Source organism: Habropoda laboriosa, unplaced genomic scaffold (assembly GCF_001263275.1).
Source record: "Habropoda laboriosa isolate 0110345459 unplaced genomic scaffold, ASM126327v1 scaffold92, whole genome shotgun sequence".
In the NCBI taxonomy this organism is placed as follows: Eukaryota; Metazoa; Arthropoda; class Insecta; order Hymenoptera; family Apidae; genus Habropoda; species Habropoda laboriosa.
Genome location: NW_017100268.1, coordinates 310,413 through 338,159, shown reverse-complemented (window position 1 = coordinate 338,159; position 27,747 = coordinate 310,413). Strand labels below are relative to the sequence as shown.

The window sequence follows — 27,747 nt, the reverse complement described above, 5'->3', positions numbered from 1 at the left end:
TCATACATCGTTGTCGTGACAGTACTCTATCTTCCGCCTGGCCAGTTGAAGACGCCGTTTGTCCACCACAAAGTCCGACACGCAGCCCTTGATGCCGCGGTGGCCCGGTTTACCGCCGATGAACAACTTGCCGTTCGTCGTCAATAGGGTAGTCTCCGTCGATATCTTCATAGGGGCGAAGTCGTCAATCTGTATCATCGATGTTTTCCGCCTTCTCGATGCTCTGATGTGGTGGAAAACACCGTCGTCCACTCGTTCCTGAAATATGTTCTTCGTATAGAAAGATATTTCACGATGTTCCTACTGTTTCTAATTACTACTTTGAAAACGGGTCTGCAGTTTGATGGGAATTATTTATGGTTATATGTGCAAATATAACGTTGAAAGTATTTTTATGAAATAACGCGTGGAATAATGTTTCGTCTATTTTTCGAATAATTTGGAAAATTTGGGTACTGTTATTCCTAAAAATATTTGGACACTGACGAAACAATCGTTGAACACAGCCAAAGCAAAAATATGCATATTTTAAATATTACGAATATGAGTAATATGAATGTTTACTATGTATCCGAATATTTGTGTAATATTATAGTAATTGGGCATAATTTCGATTCATTTGTATTACAATGTCGTATACGAAAGTGCATTAAATGAACAATACGTAATCCTACAAGTACAATAAATGACGTTTCATAATGGAAAAGTATGAATCTAATTTTGTTATAATTAACCGAAATACACCAGTATAAAGGCAAGCTTGTACAGTGTTCGGATATTTTTTGGAGTAACTGTACATAGTTGAATTGTAGAAATTTTCAAACATGAGTACACACCCTGCTTCGAAGCGATATCTGTTCGTTTTTGCCTTTGTACACAAGAAGCACTTGACCACCGTGCAATTGCAGGATGAGGTGTTCGACTTTTCCTCTTCCAACCCAGGCAATAAGGCCATCCGGATGCGTTGTTCTCAACCTCAGCTCAAACTTGTTCGACTGTTGATTTTTGCGTCTAAAATATCATATTTTTTTAGTTTCTACTCGTTAGACTAGTCCTTAAACATCGAACTACTGTGCCAGAGAACAAATGCATAACACATACAGGCAAGCATTGCTACAAAATTAATTAGAAAAAATATATGTATCAACTCTTCGAACTTATTTCTCACATTACCATTTAAGTTTCAATCTTACATAGTCGTTTAACATATATATATATATTTAGTATTTTAATAGTTTACGGAATTTAACGAAATATTGTTGGCGTAAGTTTCTGTGATCAGGTTCGAAGAGTCTATCATTGACATTCTCTACTTCAGAATGAACAGGGTAGCGGACACGGCGGTACATGAATACAGAGAATAATATCTCTCCCTCAAACGAGTACACCACAGCTATTCTTCCTAGAAACTTACTCCGTGTAATCGTAACTGACGTAATCGTAGTCGGCATCCTCCTCCAAGTCGTAGTCGGAGTAGGACTCCTCAAAGTACTCGCCGAGGGTAGTATTAGTCGAGTTAGTACTAGTCGGTGTTACACAATCAGAAGGTTAGTGATACTTTGATTGATGAAGGATCTAATTAGTCTACCGTTACTAACGTTATTGAACAACCTAACTTGGTGCTCCTAATTCGGAATAATACCTTAAGAGGTGTGATGCAGTGACTTAGGAGTATGCGATAAAATGTTTTCGAAAACGTTAGCGTTTCATTATTAATCAACCGGGTTTACCTTCTTCCGCTTCGGTGTCTAAACTGCAAGAAATTATCGCCCTTAAAACGCACTGGTCTTTCGGATAATTCGGTAGATACGTAGCCCATGACTAGAAAAACGAAAAATCAAAAAATAGTTTCCGTATGTTTTCAATTTTCTCGTTTATTCATATTGCCGCATTCCGGGCGTATTTTTCGCACCCTTATTTTCCTCAAACATTTTTAGGAGAAAAAATAATATCAGAGTATTTTTCACGTGGAAAATACAAGACTTTTTCCGTAGGCACTTTGTTGACTTTCATTCCTTTGGGAATACGAGGGAGGGGGATGAGGGTAGTTTTGCATATTTTTTCCATCTCGATTTTCGATTAGTAAAAATTGGCAAAGAAAAGAAAAGTGTGAAAAATATGCGCAGAAATACGGTATTACGAGTGCAGAGGAACTTACAAAATTCACAATGAAGACCATTGTAACCGCTAGCACACTTGCACAGATAACTATTTAGAAGAGGTAGACAGACTCCGCCGTTGTGGCAGGGATTCTCGTTGCTAGGACACGGTAATCCATCATAGATTTCTGTGTTATGTTGAGTTACGTTGACAGCCAAATTTTGATACGTCTTCCCGTTCACCATCAATCTTTGTACCGCGCCTACCAAACCGGTCCAAGCTCCAGCGAGTCGATGAACCTCTCGCCAATGTCTAGAATTTATTCGAAAGAAATTTATTTTCAATTACGTGAAGTATGAAGTTTTGTGAAAAATTCCGCTTTTGCAAAACTTACTTCACTCCGCCAACGTAGAGTGGCATTTCTAAGTTCAGCTCTGTCAAAGGACTTCCAGACAATCCCCTTGCAACCGTTCCATCATCCAATTGCAATACACCTTCTCTACCTAACCTGCTGATTCGTACACAATGCCATGTGTCGAGTGTAACTGGGTCCGGGGATGTGATATTGGCGATACCACTTCCGAGATTGAATCTAAATTCCAGCTTCCCGTGGACCAAGTTCAGACTAATGAAATCGCCGCGACCGTTGTTCAATTGGCCATTGTAAAGTAACAAGCCGTCGCTGGCGTGTGTCAGGAACCATAACTCGATGGAGAATGCCTTTGCCACACCTTCCAAGCATGGTAGTTCTAGGAAACCGTCCCCAGACATTTCCGGTATCAGCAGCTCCGTTAATTCCGCATCCACTGAAATTAATTAAGAAACAAAATTATACCATAATGTGGTAATGATAGAATTGTTAGAAATTTTATCGAGTACCTGTCTACAATCCAACATTCCTATAATAATAATAACAACAACAACAACAATTGGTAATCTTTTGGAATTTCAATAAGATCAATACAACTTCATATAACAGAAGAATTACATTTTTCTCAAATTCAAGTTTCTCGTTGTAATAAAAAATGTAGTCGACACATCTGCTACTTCTCAGAGCTCGAATATTTTATTTTTTAGTATGCACTTAACTTTATAATCGTGAGTTACGCCTAACGCTTAATTGGTTTTTAAGAGCTTGGCCTCTCATTTGCTATATAATCAGGCTTCACGTATTATATGGAAGTCAACAAAAATGATTCTACTTACGAATTTCACAATGTTCTCCGGTCCTGCCAGGTGGACATTTGCAAACGTAGCCACCCTGTGGAAGAATGTCGCAAGTTGCTCCATGTTGGCAAGGTTCACCTATACAAGGGTCTAAGGACTCCTCGCAGTTTCTACCGGTGAACTGAGGCGGACAAATACACCTGTAATCGGGTGGATCGTACTTCTGCACTGCATAGTTTCCATGTTCGTAATTGCTGTCATAATCAGCATCGTAATTGTAATCGCATTTGGGAGTCGCGCAACGTTTCTTCGCGTTTTTCTTCGATCTATGAGGATCTATCGAGGTGCAATGCGAACCCTTGCATCTCACAATGTTCACACCATTCTTGTTCTTGCCCTTCCCACGTTTCTGTATTCTCCTGCACTCGCGACCATTACAGAGGTCTTCCTCGAAGATCGGCTGACAGGTCGATAGGTCTCTAAGATATCCTTGTCGTGGCCCACGTGAAGATCAATGAAGTTCCGATTGATCATTAATTTTCTTACACAACCGAGGAAACCGTGATTGGTCCCGATATTGTCGTAAACTCTGTACAGATTAAGCAATTTTTCGTTAATCAATCTTGCAAGAAAATTTAAGGAAGAAATAAAACTGAAGATCTATCTCAGATTATCCGTTGATTGGAAGGGAGCTTAAAAGGGACTTGGAGTAAATCCGAGAAAGAACTTACTTAGAATAGTTCGTGGGCATGTTCCCAATAAACGTATCCTGATTAAGATCCAGCGACTTCAGCATCCCTTGACTTTGACCAACCACGTCCTCTCTGTTATTGAAAATTAAAACACCATCCTTATGATACCTCTTCGCTGCCACATGATGGAACGTTTTCATAGTGACTCTCTCAGGGGAGGAGAGAATTACCGGACCATTTCCTAAATTGTATCGAAACTGCACGTGTCTGTGAAAGAAGTTCAACCCTTGGAATAATACAAAATACATCTCAATTTTTCATTCATACTACCACGACACTGAGTTATCCCCATAAGTAATGTCGTTTCAAAAGCCCAGTTTCAATACAAAAATAATAGTATTAATCGATGATATATTGACCGTTGTTTGCAAAGACCATTTACCATTTTACACGTAACTTTTTCATCATCTTTTCAACAAATTTCTTCTCTGTTGGATTAAAAAACTAATCTAATGTTAACTTTAAGTGGTTCGTGTTCCTGAAATTTTTGCCATTTAAAATGTTTTATTCTGGTCAGGAGAATATGGTATTAATTCTTAGTTAAATCGATCAATTTTTTCTATTGTTTTTGAAAAAAAAAAACGTCGAACCGAGATAAGAAGCGACATTACTTATGTTGATGACCTAATATATTCTCATATCTTCTCATACGTCCTTTTAAATTTCACATAAAATTATGTTTGCTGATCGGTAAACGTCGCTTGCAATATGTTATACCGGCTACACTAATTCCTTGTCTCAGACACTAATTTACGGTATAACAAGTACAGACCCGTCGACGATGGCTAACGAGACGAAATCCCCGGTGCCGTCGCTCTTCTGTTGGTTGTAAAGTATAATCCCGTTGTCAGCGTATGTCATGAACTCGACCTCGACGCTGAACTTGTGGTAAGCCTTCAATCTGTTCATCCTGACGTAGCTCTTGCCGTCGAACGACGGCACTTCGTAATCTCTTTTGTTAATCTCCTCGTCGCATAATAGGCCGGTGTAATTCGGACGACAGATGCAAACGAACGTTGCGCTCGGCAGATCGATGCAAGTCGATGTCGCGTGACACGGATACGACAGGCAGGCACGAAATTCTTCGGTCGGTGTGACGGGCACGTAATTAGCTGGAAACGGGTCAATTACATTCTTTTCTTGGTCTTCAAAGGACGTAAGAAATGTCGTAGGTTTCGGTCGAAAAAAAGCTCTTTCACAAGTCTACTTTCTTTCCTACCCCACCTTTCTTTTCTTCACGTTTCTACGACACTTTGTTCTCACGACGCTAGCACGAGAATTGTGATGAACCTTTTTCGACGAACAGCAGTAATTATGTAACCTTTTTGTACTTTTTGCGGTAAACGAGATGTATTATCAAATTATAGAAACGTTAGATCAGCCTTTTTTTTTTTTAAATGACAAAAAAGTGTATTCGTTAAATTGAGTATCAAAATAATTTCAGATTTGTTTTATATACAATCTAATTCATAAGCTTCATCACGTACTACTCTTCTTCTTTTATCTTTATTCTCCATTACAGACTACGCTTATGTTCGCATTTGAATCATGTATCTTTTGTTTCACTACCCTTTTCATGTCATAATCTGAACGTGTCAGAGTTATTTGTAACTATTACGTTAAAGTGTTTGAAATACTGTGTCATACAACCAACAATGTTGTATCCATTTGGTAACAAACCCTTTTCCTGAATGAAAAGGTACAAAAGAAATTAGATAGATTTTTAAAATAATTTTTGCATAATTTTCAAGCGTATAAGTTGGGAATTTCAACGTGTTCCGTTAGATTTGGAGAAATCGTGTATTTAAAGGGTCGAATGATAATATTCGATGAATTACCAAAACACTCCTGTCTGTCGCTGGTTTCCGCGTATCCCTCCGAGCAGATGCAGCCTCCGTTCGAGCATTCGCTATTGGGAATGGTGCAATCCTTGTCGTCGGTGCATAGATCACCGAGTAACGCGGTAACCACGCGAATTGTTGCCGGTGTCGGTCGGTACGCCGCGGCTACTCCTAAAAAAGAGAATTATCATGTAAATCGATTTCCACCTTGCTGGTTTAATTCTCGAGGAAAAACCATCGCTCGAACGAACGTCATTTGGAACGATATCGATCCGATTACCGACGTCGAGCTGATCCAGAATTAACCGCCAATCCGATTTACGAATGCACGTTTCGAAGCGACACACATACATATATACGAGCGTACATAAGAGCACAAATATATATAATTCGTTCCATTTATCCAGCAGGATTTCAAACTGTTAGTTACGTCACGTTTAGAATGTTTTCGCGGTGACGAAATTATTAAGCATCTGTTGTAGAAGGTAACCGATCGCATTTTCAGTCGATTTTGACGGTGTGTACGTACAGTGGATACAAAAATTGTCAATTCGTTGGATATTTATTTATTTAACTCTCTATGACGTCATGTCACTTGTAAGTTTATTTCTACTTCTCCGATGAAAATGTCATATTGAAGTGAACCGTAATTTGATTTTGTCATGATCGAAAGAAGAACGGGGTTGCAGAGGGTTAAGTCAGTTTTGCAACTTCAAAAGTAAGCCTTGTAAAGAGATAATTGGCAGAATTGTTAAGCAAATGAGAGCACAGTTGATCCCACAAAAGGTCAATTATGTTACTTATCGAAGTAAACCAGAGTTGAAAATTATTGAATTTCTTCGAATAGAAGTACTGGTACTTTTCTTTTTTCATTTTTAAACCTAACTAACCAATACGTAGATATCTCGAAATAAGAGAAAAGGTGGGGTGGAAATTCTTTTCTGTAGTCACTGTATGTATGTTGGATGAAATATCGGCTCGAACAGCCGTAGAATGGAATTGGGCTCGATTTTTACCGTGCTTTAAATTGTCCCTGTCGATCGTGATCGTTTCTTGATGCGCCCGGTGAGTGTAATAATAGCGTGGATCCGGTTCCGGCACCAACAGATGCCTGGTAGATTTCGATAACGGAGAAATGGCGGCCGCTGGCTGGGTGTATTGTACCTCTGTGTAGTTTTTAAAGGGGCCGTCCGTGATCACCATGGGGTTGTCTGAAAATTTCACGAACCTACCACATTTCTGCTATTGTTCGTTTCGAAGTGCAACGATTTTACGGTGCATTTAAATTACATTTTTCCTATCGGTATTAGAGAGGAGAAACGTGGTTCGAGCGAGCAACGAATTGTAATATTTAAACGATGTAGGTACTAATTTCACACGCTTTTATCATAGAAACATGCAGGATGGTCCTCTTAAGTAAGGCCACCTAAATATCTCTTAGAATTGTGACGATGCAAAAGAATATTTTCTACGTAATGTGAATGGTATCAAAGGACCAATATCTGGCAAGAATATTCTTTTCCCAAGGTCATTTTTTTCGGAGTTTTTAAGGGATGAAAAAATACGTTCAGACATGTATAAGAACAGGATCTTGTAATATAATCTATCAGTAGAAAAGCGTCAGATCGTCACGAAAATTCTCAATCTATCTGATTTCCCCCGTCGTTACCACGATACCGACGATTCGACGGGGATCCTTTGACGTTCAAATATCGTAACGAGTTTCATCCTGATTCTCCAACCGCTGTTAACGTGGTAACACATCGAATAGCAGTAGTCTCGATATCGTAACGGACAAAAGGGAACCACCGAATAGGGGATCGAGCGATGAAGGTGCGTACAGATTCCTCTAAATAATGAGAATCGAAAAGCTAATACTGTCGGTCGTTCGAACGTAAGCCGGCAAGCAAGGGTTGAAAACGGCTTGATGGGATTTTAATTACTTTCCAATTGCACCGTTGCTTCCTATTATTTCACAATGATGACTTCCGTTGCACGCTACTTTTTCCCATTGTTTTTTGCCGCTATTCTTTATGTCTGCACGCTCTGCGCCACTGGCTGCTGCGCGATGGCCGACGTGCTCTCCTCGATATAATCGACTCTTTTATTGACTGCGAGACAAACCGACAACGAAACTTTTCTATCTCTCACTCCCTCTTCTGCCCCCATTGAAAATATTTTCTTCTCCGGGAAACGGTGTGGAACAGTGAATAGAAGAGGGTCGATGAGATGGTTGGTAAGAGGAGGTGGCGGGGCGGTCCAAGAAAAGGACGAAAGGGGGAATGGATTTAGTCAATTTAAGAGTTCGACGATTGGCGGAGAAGAGAATCTGACGGGAAATACGAGTTGACATTTACGAACCGAGAGAATTTCTTTCTCGATCCGCTCCGTCGATTGGTCTTTTCATCGGAAAGGGGGAAGGCTTTATCGACGTTACCGTTACCGTTTTGGCTGTTCCATTATTTCATTCCCTTCCTGTTTATTTTATAAAGAGCACCGAAGAACTCGGGAGAGTGGGATTAGCCTCGTATTGATCTGCTAAAAGCGTGGAATTTCAATGAAGTTGAGAGTTCAAATACAATAGTGGTCAAATACAACTTTCTGGTTTTACGTTTATTCCCGCTTTTCTTGCTCGATTCGCCGACACGACGGCGCCGCTTCCGGCGAGAAATAAGTTTCACCGATGAGTTCAGGGGGTGAACGAGTCATTTTTCTTCCCACTCTCTCTTTTCCTCTATTTTGCGACGTGCAATTGAATTTCTGATGTTAGTGTAAATGCTTCTCTGTCCGGCTCGTAATTCTCTCACAGCCGCAGCTGATTTGAATAAAGGCGCCTCGCCTCTCTTCCTTTGTTCTCCACGTGACTGTGAAATATGTAAGGCTACGGTTTCATTGAGTTATAGTACCGAACAATTTTTCTTCTCGTAAATTCAAACAAATTGATTGGTAATTTGTCAGAAATAAATAACATGTAGAAATAATAGAATAATTTTACGTCGATATTAAAATAAAACCGAGTCTTTTCTTCCTTCGAACGTGCTCTTGTGGTACTTTTTGCTGAGCTAGCTTTTAAAAGTAAAAATTACGCCGAGTGTTTTCTTTGCAACCCTAAAATTTTGTATCTTTTATACTACATTTAATATACAAATGGGTGTAATAAAAATACGACAATAATATCCTTGCACGATCAATTTCTGCACTTTAATCATCACCTCAAGTATTCAGTTATTCTTTAAAGGAGTACCTACACCACCCTGAGGCGTCCAAAAGTAGGTAAAGCTTGGGAATTTTTTTTTTATAGGTAACTATCAAATGAGAAATTTCAATTTTTTTTTCAGAGGATATAAATGTAACTTTCAGCCATTTTCTCGAATTTTTAAAAAGTAAAAATATTACCCTACCCTTTTAACAATACTGTTCGAATTTTCCAAAATCACGACACTCCAATCGTTCCGATACGTTCGTTGTTCCCGAACAAAACAATCAATCGTCTCGCCCTCTCTTTTCTCTGTGGCCACATCCATCAAACGCACCCTCTCTCCCGATAAACCTTCGTGGCACATTGGAACGTCCACGTAAGCAAGATATTCATCCTTCAATCAATGCTTACGTATCCCCGATTCGAGGAAGACACCCGCGAGGAATGTCGAAGAGATTTGCGGTATATGTATATCCAATATTAACGTGCCTGAAAGTATCGTTGCACGTTCTCGGAATTCTCGTGTGTTGCACCACGCAGAAGGAAGAGGGAAACAGTGGTTGAAGAAGGAATAGTCAAAAGGGCGAATCGTTTCTTGTATAAAGCGCGAAGACAGAAGCGAGGAGAGCGGCTGAGTGAGAAATACGATTCACGTGCTCGAAGTAATCTGATTTATGTTTGACTCCTAAGGACAAGTCCCGGGGAAGAAGAACTTTTTAAGAAATTTAGTTCCAGTGAACGAAAGGACCACGGTGACGCAGTTGGCTGTGCGGGACTTTGAGGGGGCTAGAGCAATCGAAAATAAGGGGTTAGAGGTTACGGAATCGAGAGGAGACTTTAATAGATTCCGATGTTTCGCTCCGCGAACTTTGTCAGTGAATGTGGAATACTTTGGAGCGACAACTGGAGATGCTTTTTTCCATCGACTCTCTCTTTCTTCATCTGGAACTAGACTAAACGCGTAGCTCTGTTCAATGTGTCAATCAGTTGTATGTGAACTATGAGCTGGTCAGGAATTCTGTCGTATTTATACTCGTTGAACGATTTCGTTGACACTGTGTCAGATATTGGGAAAATTTTGTGAAGGAATCGATTGGTATAAGAGCTCGAATTTTTGTTCCGTTTTACAGTGGTTATTTATTTGTAGAACCGCAGAAAATTAACTTACCGAATACCAAATGCACGTCAATTAAATAAAGTACTTTTGACAATCCTAAAAAGATGCAACTGTTTTTTGAATAAAGGTATTAATATTTTGAAAATCAACTAAACTGTCATATTATTGGATATTTAATTACGTTCATTTGTGATTTGACTGGACGTGTGTCAATTAAACGAAAAAATGCAAATAAAACCAATTTATCTCAAGGTTTCTTGCTTCCTTTGTTAAATATATTTTTTTAAATATACGATCGCAAATGTTCTGTCAGAAATTGAAGTAAATGTAAAATGACATGTAAGGTATTAACCAACTCGATGAATTTGAAAGACTAGATCTAATGTTCTGTCCCCGATTACCTGGTCCACGGGAACTCATGGGAATCCATTGGATGAATCTCCAGCGGCAAATTTATGGCGAACAGTGGTATCAAAAAGCAGTCGGTACACTGTTCGTTCGAAGTTCGAAGGGCTTTAGCTCTCTCGCGGACTAATTTATTTTGATGGCGGAACTGTGCTTAACGGCCGGAGCAAGGACATTTCGTTACCGTTTCTTAAGGTTCCGATGTTAAGATTCGGCCAGACATATCTCACAGGGACCACTTAAGACGAGACTTCCCTTCGAAGTCGACGGTGATTTAGTTAAATCCACCTTTGGCGCTTAGTTTCGCGAGTTAACGTCACCAACTTTCCCGGAATTTACCTACGAGTGAGATAGCGCACTCCTGGGATAAAGGAAATTTCGCGGATCCACACTTAGGTCCGGCTAAATCTTTCGTGCGTTTCAATTCTCTTGTTCCGTCGAGAAAAGGTATCGACCTTCTTGCGAAAAAGTAGTATTCCCAATTAAGAAAATTTTTTTTTTCGTTAAGAAACACGGTCATGTTTTTTTTTATCATAATCGAAACGATGGATGATTTTACCTATGGTATTCTTGAAGTTTCAAGTAATTCGACTTACTTTGCTTTCTTTCTTGTTAGACGATTGATCGATTGTTTTCCGTTTAGAATTGATTATATGACAAATTGTTATTACATGAAATTAATCACGATATGTTAGAGAAGAGAGCAAGCAAAGTAGCGTACAAGCGTTTCGGGTATAAGGGGGTTATAAACATATATGTATACATGTTAGTAGAAACTTGATAAGTTTATTATCACGTAATGGATACAAAGGAACAGGTTAAGATGTTAGTCCTAGTTTCCGATCAGGCCGTGCAAGATCGTTCGTGGCGTCTCCTAGGCGACGCTAAATGTATCATTCATTTCCCTAATTCAAACTCCATTTTCTAGATAACACATATTCCTATTTAAGCTACTGTCAAATTCACAAACCCTCGAAATCGTTACGACAACATCTCGTAGCATCGACGACCGTTTCGTCAGTCGTCTATTAGTAGCTCTCCTTAAATATTATATTCGCTGCTCGTCACCTATTTTCTCACAAATAGACACGTTACTCCCTATATTCTTGAATTACATGTACAAACTAGACATTTTCAAAATTAATCAGAAATTCATCGATACGTTCGAGAGTAATTGAAAAAAAAAAAATAAATAAAAAAAAAAGAACAGCAAATATTTTACACCGTGCACGATAGAACTAATTTAATTCTATAGGAACAGCCTTGTACTGTTATATACATATAGGATCAGAGCCTGTTCAGCAGCTGCTCCAACGTGTTAAAAGTGTTCCCGACGATTAGCGAGATTAGTAATGCAGAATATAAGGTGGCCTGTGCGGCGTACGTTCAGTGAACCCACCTCTGCAGTGGCCAAAGGCCTGCGTGACCACGTCTGCCTGGTGACGACAAGCGTACAGCCTTAGCTCGCACTCGTTGTCGTATGTCTGTCCGTCGCTACCGCAAACCGGCACGGACGGTATGTCCGATGGACAGGACGACGGACAGACGCAGTGCGGACCGCCGATCTCTGAGCACTTGCCGCCGGAATAGCATTGCAGCTCGTTGCAGGACGTCGGTATCGGCGGCATCGTGTCCGCTGCAAGCAGATACAATGATCCCATTAGGTTAATCAATCGAAGTTATTGCGTTCAATTATTGTCCTCGTTCATCTGATACGAGTGAATTACATTGTGAATTATGTTGCTGTAATATTGTTCGAAGGGAATTTATTTAGGATGTAAAGGATAATTGTGTTTTCCTGGATAATTCTGGTTATTAGCAGAGATTGCCATTTTTTTTTTTTTTTCAATGTTTCCATTCTGCGAATGTTTCACTTCTGCTCTTTTTCCACGTGTTACCTGAATAGCAACCAGAAGGTGTTAATATGTTGTTATGGCCGATACAGATAGTGCATTTAAGGCCCTTGATGTCGTTTTTGCAGACGCAGTGACCTGTCATTTGCTCGCAGTCCTCCCTCGCAGAACCGAAGAGCGAGCAGCCGCATGCTGCAAGCAATTAAACGAATACCATTGGTGTACTGGTTAAGGTTAATTTTATCAATGAATCATATTTCATAACGAAATACGTCGCTATTGATAAGGGTAGATTATCGAATTGTGTGGAGATATTTTTATTTAATCGTTCAATCAATTTCATCTCGATCATTCTTTAATGTAAATTCTTTTTTTATTATATTTTTCATTTCCTTACGTATGCATCCTTGAAGTCCCCTCCTGATTTTAGGCAGACCCCAGTAACCAGGCATGCAGCTATTGCATTTTAGACTACCTACTCCCGGTTTGCATTCGCATTGTCCGGTTACCGGATTGCAGGTGTCAGAAACACTGCCTAACCTGTTGCAGTTGCATAAACTTGGGCAACCTGCACCATTGGGTCCGCGAGCTGCTGTTTTGCCGTCCGGACAGCAACCATGCCAGGAATCCGAGCATTTTACGACTTGGGTTCCTTCTGCTAAATAATCAGAAATTTACATTTTTCCTTTTCTCTCCTTGTATAAAATTACAAAACACCTGTTATCTTATGCAATTTTACAAAATAAGCTCGAAGCTTTACTTAATGGAGAAAGGTGAAAATTTGCAAGTGAATTCACATCGATGCAAATACGCGAAAATTATAGAAACGAACCTTTTCGGCAACAGCGAGCTAATCGTGTAGTTTGATGACAATAGCTGTTGCTCGGGCAGTCTCTCCGTTCAGGACCATTTCCACAGTCGTACTCCTTTCCGTCGGAATCCCTCAATGGAGGATCACCGTTGCAGGGTTTCACTTCCATACCTAAGTTAGACATTTCGTGTGAAACACACTTACATTACAAAGCTTAATTTCTTCAAGAGAAAATCTAAATTAAATATCTACTCTTCGGCAATTCGGGAAAACGAAACTAAACTATCAACAGACAATAAGACGCTTAAATTAAGAAGGAATGAAAATTGCAGAAAATTCCGTGACGATCGAAAACAATTCATCAACCTATTAACAAGGGAATGAAACAGTTGGAACATGCTATAGTACAATGAAATTAGTTGAAAGCAAGGTCAAGGCGATTATGAAGCGATTCGAGTGAAGATTTTCAAGCTATTGGCGAACCTTGGCAAAGATCGAGAGGTCTAGGTCTTAGCTCTTGCTGCCTCTGGCAAGCTTCCATTTTCATAGCGCACAGAGACGAATAGGTTCTTAGGTCACTACCGCAAACAGGACGCATATTTTCCGGAGAAATCGAAGCGCAGTCGAACTTGCAGCTGCACCTGGGGTAGTCATCTGGCCCAAGCTCACAGGTCGCTTCGAAGTCGCAGTTAATGTTCTTGCAAGCCTCGCGTACCTGAGTGCTGGTCACGTCAACTGCGGTGGTGGCCAATCGAACCACCGCAGGCGTCGACATCGTGGCTATTACAAGCGGTTAAGGGACGGTTAAAGTCGTTAGGGCTGTTGCGTAAGACGTTGTTAGATAGTTGGTTAGTTTCGTCAGAGAGGCGTTTTTGGATAGGTTGCGATTAATTTCGACAGGTTGACAACGCGAGGCGGCACACCACAGGGAATTGCGTCTGCTGTGTTAGTTAAGCGCTTTTGTGAAGTTAATGGTCAATTAGGCTTTTCGCCTTTGTGAGATTCCAGATTTTCAGTCCGCGGAACTTACGTATTCCCCAACAGGCTTAAATTTCTGTGTTTCACTAACAATCAACGTGTAGATTGTATTTGTAGAATATTAAAAAGGCATGGTAGAAGAATTAGCATGCTGTAAGTTGAACGGAAGATATATGGTAAATTCACTATTCAAGTAGTACTGTTTGTATTATAAAAATGTTGAGATTTTTCTGTCAGCGTAAAAACCGCTGCAGACTTGTAAATTTCGTAATTCTCTTCGCTTCTCTTCGCTATGTTGAGTTATTTGGAAAGAGTTCACGTCAAATGTTTATTTCAATATTCTCGAAAGCTATTCGAACCGTTTTCGTGGGAAGTTTATTTTTCAGTTTAAAAAGGACTCATCTTTAGATAGAAAGTACAATAGATAACGTACTCAGTGCTGCAACGGCGAATCGTTCGCCACAATCGCCGTAGAATGTCACGTGCAAGACTGGCAATTTAGGATCTCTTCCGCATGCTGCCTTTTGCAGTTCGCACTCGGATGAATATGTCTTGGAGTCGCTACCACACACGGGCTCCCCATTGCTCTCGGGGCATTCGTCTGGACACACGCATACACCAGCCATGCAATGAGCCCCGTGCTCGCATTCTACTCTCGCGCAAAGCTCTGAAAACATTTATTCCTCCTTAGAATCTCGCGTTACCTCCTCTTTCAATCTTTCTCTTAGGGGAATAAAAAGAATGTTAATTAAATAACAGGTCTTGGTTGTTAAGTGAACTTTTCACGTTGAATGTAACGTTGATAACACAATGGATAAGTAGCTAGAGAGAGCTTACCGCAATCGCCTATGTAACTGACAGTGATGTGAGTTTGCAAAGTGCAGGAAGCCACTTTCAAAGAGCATTCATTGGCGTAAGTTACTCCATCAGAGCCACAAACTTTTTCCGCGTCTGCGGACTCTTTTGCCTGAAATTAAAATGGAAAATGCGTTAATTCGATCCATTGATCTAATTATTCAACATCTTGTTTACGAAGCACCCATATACATTACTTGTACAGTGAATTTTGAATTTTTTATTCAAACTAAATCCTAAAAATATTTTATTTTCTTTGAATATACGTTTACACACTCGTCTGTATATTACTGAATACATAATGTAATTACTGTATCCATTTGAGATTCGTCTGTGTCCGCCTGTTCGCCTATTCTGCAGTATTTTTTTAAATAAGCGTGAGGTGAGAGCTGCTTCCGTAGATTATGCATTGTACGCTGGATATTTTCTACAGAGCAATGAAAATTTGCCGCAATTTCTTCCAATAATTGTTGTTCTCTGTTACGATATTCTACATTTTTTGTATTCCGCATGACCAATTTTTCTGCATAAAGAGTGATTAAATCGGTAATTTCACTTCTCGACTAATTTTTTTTCCTAACATTTTTTACTCGCACGAGTAAACAACTGTCCGACAGCAATATAATTTTGTATCTAAGTCCAGAGCAAATCGCAACACATCAACTCTCAGACAGTTGAGCGATGCTCTCAGACAGTTACTCTCACACGCAGTGCCCACTCGCGAGAAATACTCTCGAGAGCAACTCGCGATAGTTTCACTCTCGAAAGGACTCCTAGCTTTATGTTTGGCTCGATGTACGTTAAGCGACCCTGAGCTCGTGTTTCTTATGTTCGACGTGGAAAAAATATCGCGAGTCTCACGCGATGTTATGAGACAAGAGGTTAATACCATGTGACTCACCCAAGCTAGCTGTGCGCGAATAGCTCGGTGTGTAGAAATCGGGTAGGACGAAACGTCCTCAGTCAGTGTTTACGAGGCTACCGGAACGAGTGCCTCGGCGAACGACGCTTATTCCTCGCGATCGTAGTCTTGTAGGAAATTCAGTGCTCGCTCGAACAACGCGGTTTCGATTATTCGCGGATTTCGAATCAATTTACATATTTAGCATATTCGTGCGTGTGAACTAATTCCTCACAAATCGCCCCTGCATACAAGAAGCAGTGGTACCGAATTCAAGTACACAACGAACAGTCGAACTTGGAAGAAAAATCAAACGGCCAGTGTGTGCCTGCGAGCTACGTAGCTAGAGTTTCATGGTATTTATATGCGTGAACAATGTAATTAGATAATATGTACGTGTATATACGTACACAATCGAATAATTGAGTTAATTGAAAATAGAAGAGGGCCTACGCGTTACTAATTAGATTAATTATTGAGGTGGTTTTATAGTTATGACACGCAGTGTATATACATATAAATATCTGTACATGCATTGGAAGAATAGAAATGTACTTCAGTTTTTCGTGAAGGTGGTTCCTAATTACGCGGATTTTCATCTACACGAACAATCGGCGTCCCTAACCCCCGCGTTGTTCGAGGGTGCACTGTATATTTTTATCAGTTTTACATAATACGACGGATACCTGCACTTATACACACCTGAAATTCGTTAAATACACAAACTGTGTTAGATGTAGATAATACCGTGCATGTAAGGAATTTGTGCGTCACACATATGAGACGCTTGGTAGAGGAACGTGTTAACTGAACAATTTCCCTCGTGCTAAAGCTGTATTGTCCAACAAAAATGGTCACATTGGTACAATACTTTTTCGCCATGCATATTTACGTGGCTAGAGGGAACCGTGAGGAAAACAGGAGATTGCATGCGTTTCGCACTTGTTGCACGCGACCAAGTCGTAGCCCGGCAGGCACTCTGACGTACGCTGGCGTCGCGACGCCGGAGGATGGGTCGTGTATAGGGATGATAAAATAATACGGGAAAGTGCAAAACTTAATTAGCCTGGTCGCCATATTCAACCCCAGCGTTGTTTGTTCATTCCACGCGTTCACGGTCGCCGTTCCTTCTGCAGCGTTTCTGCGTGTGCGTGCTTTTTTCAAGCGTAAGTGTGCGTGTGGTTGAGCATGTGTGTATATCAAACGAAGAATCTCGTCCGGTGTAGTTGAAATTCAGAACTGCGAGATATTTATGACGGTACCGTTTCTCAAATTGGAGATTTGTTTAGTAGACACACGGATAGAATAACCCTTTGGTATACAAAGATAAACGAGCATTACCGGTTCGAAACGTGGACGATGGATATTTTTTGAAATTGTGTAAAGATTTGCCAGAAAAGTCAAGAGATTGACAAAAGGTGTTAGACACCGTAGAAAGGCAAAGGAAAAAAAGGATACAACGTCTGAAACCTCTAGATGGTATATAAAGTTTGAACAGAGATAACATTTCTGGACAATTAACGATATTGTTAAGAATCTTATAGAAAGATAAGGCATTAAACATAACACTCCTCGTTTTCAATGACACCAAGTTAATTTATAATAAAACTGACTCGCAATCGTGACACGTTATAGACATGGGACAATCCACGTGATAGGCTGCTAAACAAAAATTTAGAAATCACTGAGATAACACGTATACGATATTTGGAACGATGTAGAAAAGTGGTAGAATATGGTCGACAATAGAAATTATATACTGATTCAATTGCTATTTATTTATTTCTTCGAGAAAAAACATTTTCAACGACCATGTGGGTTTATAGTTAATATATTTTATTGCTGCATAGAACTTCGCTGATTAACTGTTATTTAAATAAAGAACTTTCCGTATTATATCGGAAAATCGGTGTTCCACAATTTCATTCTTCAGTATTACATCTGACGAGGCTAATACGGTAACTGATTCATAAAAGCCACTTTGCAATAAGTGGAGGATTCAATTCGAATCACTTTTTCCTCAAGTTAATCCTTTCTTCCACCAAGTCCCTTCCCTTAAACTACTCGATGGATTAATAAATACCACCGTTTTATTCTCAGGATAAAGGGTAAAGGGATAACGAATAGTCGGGGGGAGGAAAATATTCATAGTGGACCAATGCATTTTAATTAGTTTCCGCGATAAGTTGATACGCACCTTCTCTCCTTTTAATTGTAATTTACGAGACAATTACGAGAGGATTCACGGGACTGTAAGGGCGGCTGAGAGGTACCGATATTCCTCGTTTCCAGTTCAAACAATGCCCCTAACCCTCATCTCTTTCTCCGTGCCTTCGATTCAGTCCTTTTCATCCCATCTTTTCTCGAAAGTCCTTTCGCCCCCATTCCGTTCCCGTGAAACGCTGACGCGTCAAATTCGCGGGAACATTGTGCGTCCATGCGAGGAAGATGTAATTTCACGTTTAAGACGGAAGATCGCGGTGGAATACCCAACGATCTTATACTAAAAATTACGCTGATGCATCGCAATCAATCAGCGACGTTTTGTTTTGTTTCCCTATTTTTTCCAAGGAAAATAAAATTATTCTCAATCGATGGAAGAACTGGATTCGTGAAATTTCTTTGCAACGATTGCATAATTCCGTCCTTAAAGGAGTACAGATTTTCTTATAGAAAAAACAAAGCTTTAGAAACATGTACAATTGCTAGCAGTCGAATATTTAAGGTCTAAAAACTCGAATTTTGTACTTTTTAAACGTTCGTAGTACTGAAAGTATATTCCTCGAGTGTTTTAATTTGAAAGAAAAGCTATAATCTGTACGATAGGTATGGAAAACATGAAGAAAACAAACTGCGTTTTTATTAACACCAAGTTACTTTTAATTTCTATCAAAATTTGGTAGCTCGTCCCAACTACCTTTTACTACACCGTTTCTCTAGAGAAGATCATCGAGATTTGAACAAAATGGTCATTTTTATCATCTTGAATTACCTTCACCTGCCCATAAACCGTACTCTAACGTTTCCCCGACTAGTTCAAAGCGATCCAGTTTCAAATAGATCCACTGTCTGAAACAACCGAGAAGAAAATCGGCCGCTAAACGTGCGTCTCGTGGTGGTTTCACGAGAGGCGATAGCACGTGCCGCGGCACGAGGTCGTTCCGGTTGATGGCTGGTCGGCCATAAGAGTCCTCTAACGTGGACGTCGTTGAATTTCGGATAGCTCCGGGGCCAGCTCGTGTAGCTGCCGCCTCCGCAGCGTTGGACCACTTTTCCAATCCCTTTTGGAGAAAGAAACATGCGCCCCAGGCAGTTACCTGAACGACTGAGAACATCGAAGCTGTGCACCAGAGAGAAAGAAAGAGAGAGAAAGAGGGAGAGAGAGAGAGTCAGGAATTGTTCGTGGTTTTGTCAGCAGGACGTTCCACGAATCCGTGAATTTCCGAACCGTCTCGTGTGTCCCGGGCCGGATCGAAGAAGAAGTCTCTCCTCGAAGCGGCGAACGCTATCTCGGGGAGTCGTGACGTGCTCTCCATTCCCAACGAATATTTCTGCTCGGAGAAATTTTGCTCGGGGTGAGCTTCCAGAGAACCATCGCGGATTACTCGCGATAAAGCCGCGTTCCTCTTCCTTTTTTCTGTCTCACGGGCGCACGTATTCGTTTCCCCGGGTGCACCCAGGATTTCGAGGAGAATCGACGCGATACCCGATCTCGATCCCCCGAAAGATTGATTGTTGCTGGCGAGAATATCCGAGCGTTTCGTTTCGAACGATCAAGGGAATCGTCGACAAATTTTTCCTCAAATGGAATATTATGGTGGAATGAAATATTGGTGAATTAATATTGGACGCCTCGATGGGACGAACTGAGAGAGGATTATTCTGCATAAAAAAGCAAGTTGCTACTGTTGGATAGATTCTCATGAGAAGCTTTGTTTCCGAGAATATCGTCGTTAAGTCTGTATGAAGTGTGCTTGCACTCGAGACGCTAGAAATAGATTATTATATTAGGTAGTAAAGGATAAATAATGAAACAAGAGCACATTTCACTTAAGGTGTGGTATTCGGGTTTAGACCGATACAATATTGGTGCTTTACATATATGTACCTTTATTTATGTTTTGACTGTAATATAGGCTTGAAATATTTTCAATATTCAAAGTTTTAAGCATTTTTCTAATCCCAGAAGAATTTTAAGAATTATTCTTTACTGATAAAAAAATTGACGGAAATATTATAACACCATTTTTTTAATTATAATACATTTTTAACATTGACTTACTCTAAAACGAAGATTCGTATGAAAAAATATTACTCTACATTTTCTAGTTAGTATTTTCAGATTCAGATTTGATATTGAGATTTATGGGACTTTAATTACGCTATTACCAAGCATAATATCCTCGAGGAATTTTCTCAAAATATTGGCAGGTTCTATAGGTTGAAGTTTGAATTATCAAAGTATAATACAAAGAAGTATCGATGAATTTTTGGAATTATTATCCAGACTCTAGACGCATAAATGTCATTGGACACTAATGAGTTGGTAAAGGTAAATATCGAAGGAGAGATGGAGCGACAAAATTAGAAACGAGAAGGAAATAGAATCACAGAGCGGGAAAATTGATAGAAAGGCTTTAATGAAAATGGCGGGTACGCTGGCCGATCTGAAAATGAGGATCGATATCGATGAAACGAACGGTTCATTACACGGTCGCGTAACATCGTGTAGTGTAACAGAAATGCGAAATATCGTGCACGACCAGCGTATTCTGGCTTCACTGTATATATATATCCGACGGCACATCCATCATGGTATGAATATTTTACTTAGGCTGTGCTAACGAGCGAGGCTTAACGCTACGAATGGTTGTAAGCACGTAAAGGCTGGGAGATCGACGCGTTTGGTGGCTTACTATGTTTAACGGCGATCATTTCGTACCTCATACCAACTAATAGGCTCTTTTTGCATAATTAATCTTCAAATATTATTTCAGGTATGGAATAAGATTTTGGTTTTATGTTAATTCAATATTTCAGCGAATCGATGTAGAATCCTTCTTTTCTTCTAAAATTCATATCTGAAAATATTCATGATTAGTGGTCTATAATAGAGAATATAGGAGTGCAAGAAGGGGGAAAGGTTAAGAGGTAAATGAGTGCTGTTATCTGAAATAACCCCTTTTCACGTTGCAGTATGAGCAGTCGTTTAGATAACAGCTTCTGCTATTTTTTAACTTTGAGGTGAAAATTTCCGATGGTTTTCTTTGCGGACGTGAGATGTAATTTTGTAAATATTTATTCGAGAAGAGAAGCGTATAAATTTTCCAATGAATTTTTAAAGTTAACGTGTTACTGTTGCTAGGGAATTTTGTGTTGTTCAAGAGAGATTCTTAAACTTTCGGTTTTGAGTTTACGAGGTTTTTATTTTATTTTCAAGCGACAGGTTAGCTTCACTTCTTTTTCATTGAAGGAACGGAGGATAGCTGGCAAACGAGATAAAAATTATTATTTCACGAACGGATTTGTGCGTTGGAAAATTGAAATCGGCTAACCAAGCTTCTGACGATGCGTTCCAATTCACTTTGATAAGAATTAACTCAATTACATTCAATACGATTTAGGAATTAATCTGCAGAAGTGTATTCGCGTTTCAGAGCAAAGGTTAAGTAGATTTCGCAAATGAGCAGCATTCTCCTCGATGAATTATATTTTAATTTGATTCCCCGGCGTTTCATTAAATGTTCGGGGGACTTTGACATTGTCATCTCAAGGAAACAGTTCTACATTCTAGTTAAGATAATCGACGGAATAACTTGCGAAAATTTCATCCAAAAACAACTTCATTTCTTGCATGAAATTATACTTATTTTTCTACTGATAGATTCAATCTGAATCTTTATTTAATTACATTTTTTAAGCAAAGTTTTCAGTTTCTTCACTTTTTTCTAGGCTGAACTGCTATTAAAAACAATAGGGATTTTTTTTTTTACAGAAATTGATAACAGAGTTGTGTGTTAGTAGTGTAATATAATGTAGCATATAAATTTTCTAAGAAGTTAGTCACTTTAAGAGGTTGTTCTGGCACGATTCATTTTTTAATATACAATGAAAACAAATTAATTAATACTTTTCTGTACAACACAAAATGTATGCCGCGATATTAGAATTAATGACAAATATAACATACAATGTTTGATAATCGTATGTCGTTTCATAAAAAAGACATCACAACTACCTCTCAACTATTTTGAATATTTAACACTTAGAATGAAGTATCGTACAAAAAACTTACCGGGCTCTCGCACTTGCTAGGACAAACGCACTTAGCCTCTCCAGCGCTGTCGCTCTCACATTCCGCGTAGAATTCACACTTCTTATTCTCGCAGCCATCTATGAACAAACAACGACCGGTTTCCAATTAACAAGCAATCCCACCGCTCCTCCTTCCATCGTTTCATGCAACGTTCAACGAGCTGAACGATCTATCTCCCTTGGTAATTACTCGCGGGCAAAAAGACCGGCAAGACAGACCATTCGTCATTCCGTGGTGCGAGAAGACCGTAGTCCGAGAAATCGCAGATGCCGTGCGATATCTCGCACGGGCCGCTAATTTACCAAGCCGCTGCCGGGCTGAATTGTTTAGGGTAGCGCGCCCGCGCGCGCGCGCGCTCCTTCCGTTTCCGTGATTCCGGGCATCGACGCGCTTACAAAGCGGCTCGCCACCCTGTTGCAGTCCGGCCACCTTCTGGCCGACGGCATTAATAAAGATTCCCGCTCAGTATTTGCATAACTGTATCCATTCCGAGGGAAATTATCTGGCCTGCGCCACTAGAGACTGCGTGAGAGGATCCGGGGTACTGTGAACAAAGCGAAGGAACGGCAGAGAGAGAGAGGAGAGGAGAGGAAAGGAGAGGGAACACAGAAAGAGAGAGAGAGAGGGAAAGGCGAAAAGGGGAGCAACAAGAAGCAGAGAAACTGCGAACGAAGGGGGTGAGAACACGGATAGAGGAGCCCTGGGTGGTTACCATTGAGGTAGGATTTGCAGTCGAGAAGTTATCTTTAGAATTCATTGAAATCCGAGAGGAAAGGGGCATCGGCTTACAGCTCTCTCTCTCTCTTTCTTTGGCGACGTGTCGATGATGCTACTACAGTCGAGGGTAACAAGCCTTCGGTGGCTGAAGACCTAACCCAGACCCGGAACGAGAGGAACGGATAGTGGAAAGAAGGGAGAAGCAATAGCTTCTGGCTTTCTGGGCTCGCGATCGGTATAGTATACATCCAAGTCAAATCCAAAGATAGAAACGCGGAGGAAATGTGCAGAGGGGGGTGGAGGATCGCTGCTGCATGCATATGCAACGTGCATGCCGTGGGGTAACAACTCATACAATTTCAGCGAGGGGCGAAGTCGCCTGTGCTGCGATATGCATGGAACCGAATCCTAGCAGTACGTTTCAGAAGTTTCACGCGATTTTAAACCATGCAAATTATCCTACGGCCGCCCGGCCCGCCGGGTTTCTAGGGAATTCGACTCCTGCCGACGATTCACGGGGATTTCTTTAGCGAATCCCCGCTTAGAAACGAGCGGTTACGCGTCATAGGGTGGCTTATGAGAAAAGTTTAGCTAGACCGCTATGTCGCGCGCCCTTACCAAGATCGCGGTAAGGATACTTGGCACCTTGTAGGAAATCCGATTTCAGCGTAATCGCCTGGCGCAGGATGTTCGTTTAAGTGTTCATTTGTACTCCAGGATTTTTCTTTCTGCTTCCCACGATATGAATCTTTCGTGCAAGTCTTTTCATATTCTGCCTTTCCTATTGGTAATTAGAAAATTTCGCGAATAAAAGATTCGTGCGAACAAATGAACAAGAAATTATTGACTATTTCGGTGAAAGGATTGTATGTAAAAAGTGAATAAAAATAGGCGGTACAAACAGGTATGGGCTGATTGTACAAAGATTCACTAAAAGTGTAGAATATTATTTTTTGGTATGAGTCTTCGATTTCGAAAGAATCAAGTTTGAAAACATTTGGGGTATGTACACTTGACCACCACTTGGAAAAAAATTCGCTACGAATTACAATTTCTGCTAGTAATTTTTGTATTTATCAACATGGACATGAGCATTATTTTATGCATGATCGATACAGTCTGTCGGTATTAATCGAATTATCGTTATTACATTATTCGTGTGCGTTGCTTTACGAATCGATATTTTTGAAAATAAAAGCTCACATAAAAAAAATGTATTCTACACGCTCGACCGATTTTGCACAAAGAATCAGCGTACATCATCGATACGGTCCTGACACACCCTGTATATGTAAAGTTGTACATTCGGATAGGCGGTGACTGAACAAAAATATTTTTATCGTACAATTTGCAATGCATACAAAATTTGCATCATAACTGTCTGAATACCCGACGATCCATCGATCGTTGAACATTTAAATGAGATTTTGTTTTGGTTGCGGACTTATTCGCATAAAGGATTTTTCAGTAATCATGCAAATGCCCTTAACGAAGAATTCTTAAGGCAGAAAGGTTCGTAGTTGATCAACATGCAAATACGATTATGATATTGAGGGAGAAAAGTTCCATGCATTGTATGCAAATTATCTGATCATGCATCGAATGCTTGCAAAATCATCATACGTATAATGTGTACAATGTAATCATTTGAATTACTTTTCATATTTGTTTCGTAATAAAATTTGCTTAATTATTCAGTCGGTGCACTTTCGTTCTAATAGTTCTACTTTTCACGTCGATCAATATGCAATACACGAATTTCGCAGAGAAAAATCACGATTGGCTAGATTTCGGTTAACGACACAAATATGAAAAGGAGTATTCCCATTTGTAGGGGTCAAGGAATTAATATTTTTTTCTCGCATTTTCTCAAAGTATAACATGTTGAAAATGTGTTACCAAAATTGTGAAAAATGATGCACCGCTAGAAACGCTAAGCGTAGCAAAAGTGTAAAAGCGTTTCTCCTAAAAATCGCCTAAAAATAAGGTCTTCAAATAAGAATACTCCCTTAAATCGAAACGATAAAGAGGACAATTCAATCAATCCGTGAATGTAAATATTTCATAATTTAAATGGACGTTTCGCTAATTTAGTTATGAATCTGGTTGCTTGCCTCGAAATGATCATCGTTAAAAAGACCATTTATTTATATTACTCAACCCTTCTCTATCATTAAATATTTAGCGGTAACCTAATAACACGTTGAATTCATTTGAATAATTTTAAACCCAATTTCCGCGATCGTTTGCCTCTAATAATAAAGCTTTCGTCGCGAATTTAGCAGCGCGTTCGTTTCCTATCATCGAATCAAGAACTGATTCTGGCGGTTCTTGATTTTCTCGTCAAAGAATCAACACCTGCCTGCGGTTACATTAAGATTTCAAGTTAGAATCGTTCAGGTGGAATTCAACGAACCAAGTATTTCTTAGAACTATACGCTTTTTAACAATAGAACAGTTCACGAATGCACCGTAATTGCTTCTTGGTAAATGGAAATCGATACTTGAAGTATTTCCTGTCTATCGAAAATTCGGTATTAGACACTATAGAAAATCTTGAAAGGTTTTACTTCTTCAGGAATTCAAAATAGCTACGTCGCATACAAATAAATAAAATATAGCATTTCATTAAAAAAAAACAAAACTTGTTAACCCTTTACAACGCAATAAAACAATTGTTACTCCATAAAACTATACAAATTTTGTAGGAAACATTTTTACGAAATTTTAATCAGAACGGAAATATTTCAGGTGATACAGTCAGGTGGTGCACCCTGTGTTTCAAAAAAGTTCTCAAGTGTCTTGATACTTACGAACAGAAATGTGTACTTCTACCGATTAATTAAAATTTATTATCTCTAAAATGATTAAATTCCTGACATACATTGATCAAAACTTTTTTGTTACTTTCAACGAGTCTCGCTGGTCTGTACAGTTGGTATCCACGCTTTTGAAACACTTCTGCGCGAGGTTTTAAAAAAAAGCGTGCTTTGAGGAAGTCTCGTCAGAAAATAGATTGACGAGTGGGGAATGAAAATTCGAGGAGATTAGGGAGCCGGTTTCCTCAGGAATCGATACTCACTGCAGAGTCCTTGGTAGAGCACGCGGATCTCTCGTCGATGTTTACATCTCTCGAGGCGAAGCTTACACTCGTTTCCGTAGCTGATGCCATCGTCGCCACAAACGGGCTGAAATTCTGCCGGACAGGTTGGACACTCGCAATTCGCTTTGCCACCGGTTTCCGCGCAAATCGCGCCCCACAGACACATCTGCAAAAGAAATTCCTATCAGTTTGACTTTTTTCTCTTCGGACATTTTCACTCGTAGACACGGCGATTCTGTTTCCTTCCTCTCTTCTTTTTATCAACGGATCGAGAGAAAAACGCGTGATTAATCGCGGTGGATCATCGCTCGCTTTTTCCAAGCTTCACCTTTCGGCGACAGCGGGATTCTTTGTCGCAAGCATTGCTCAGATAGCCGGTCGCGTAAAGCCGATGATTTAACGTTTGCGATATTTTATCGCACCGTGCAATTTACGCGCTGCTTTAATTTGCGGGATCTAACGTACGTCGTTGCAGTGCTCTTGGGCTCTTCCTGATTTCTGTTGGTTTCGAGCAAACTCGTTTTTTCACGACGTATAGCACGTGAACTATAGAGGACGTCCGACGCAACTGGAGTAACTTGTTGATAGAAGAAATGTTGTAAGGCAAAATTATACGGTACTGAATGCTATACTTTAAGGGGTACTAGTTAAGCACTAGTTATGCACTAGTTAAGGGGTACTTTTTCAGCTTCTACTTGTGTTCTAAAGTTATTACTTTTAAGTTTTTTCAATTATTCATATTTTTATCGTTTAAAACAGAAGTAAATATGAAATTGGAATAACTTTTAAACTAACAGTTTTAGAATACGAGTATTTAAACATTCTTAGTCTAGAGTAAAAGACTGCATCGATTAGTGTACTTAAAGGTTAGAAGGTTCTTCACGAAAAAAGATATAATTGCACTAACGCATAAAAGTAACACAGCAATACGTAATATCCAATATCATTCAATTTTGCCTTATACATTTTCCTATCTTACGCAATTTTTCCATCAAAGACCATTTCACGTTGCCTTAAGACATTCTTCCTATCTCAAACCATTGTAAAGATACAGTATGCCTCAGTTGCATGACATACTCTTTGTACAGTTCAAAAGAACAGCGAGATATAATAATTGCTCGACGCTATCTAGAACGAACGAGAATACTGAGCGTTTCTTTGAATCTATCACCTCGGAGACTGAACGTTATAAACAATTCCCATAAAAAGAAATTAACAAATAAATTCGACGAAAATTTGAAATGAGCCCAACATTTGCAACAACCCAGTTTCCCTCTCTTAAGGTCGAAATATAAATTTTCATATTTTTTTTTTCTTGTTCCCCTTACTTAGGCGACACTCGATTCGATCCTCCTTTATTGGAGGATGTCCGCGCGTTGATTTTCGTCACGTCGTTTGTGTTTGTTTACGAGTTCAAATATTTGCCACTGTTCCTTTATGTTTCGCGTATCTCGCACCTGGAGCATGAACTCGACTGACCTTCTCAGAGCATGGCCCCCTAGAGCCACAGATTCCAGTGTAGGCGACCTCGATGTTGGTCTTCGTTAAACAGGCCTGTCTCTTCAGCTCGCAGAGCGACGTGTACGTCTTGCCGCCCCGCGCGCACACCGGCTTCATCACTGGCTCGCATTC

The 27,747-nt window shown here is 39.9% G+C and overlaps 1 protein-coding gene across 1 annotated transcript; it reads right to left on the bottom strand.

The window, feature by feature from the left end:
* Nucleotides 1–27,747, bottom strand: LOC108573468 (agrin-like). Its single transcript, XM_017935924.1, is given in 22 exon segments — nt 1–258; nt 837–1,011; nt 1,415–1,522; nt 1,731–1,821; nt 2,159–2,412; nt 2,495–2,906; nt 3,307–3,736; nt 3,739–3,856; nt 3,999–4,226; nt 4,792–5,131; nt 5,858–6,031; nt 6,877–7,071; nt 11,981–12,217; nt 12,480–12,626; nt 12,832–13,092; nt 13,267–13,416; nt 13,729–14,025; nt 14,657–14,890; nt 15,061–15,190; nt 22,275–22,372; nt 26,095–26,281; nt 27,595–27,747. Coding segments are annotated over 22 exon segments (4,662 nt in total). The 5' UTR covers nt 27,733–27,747.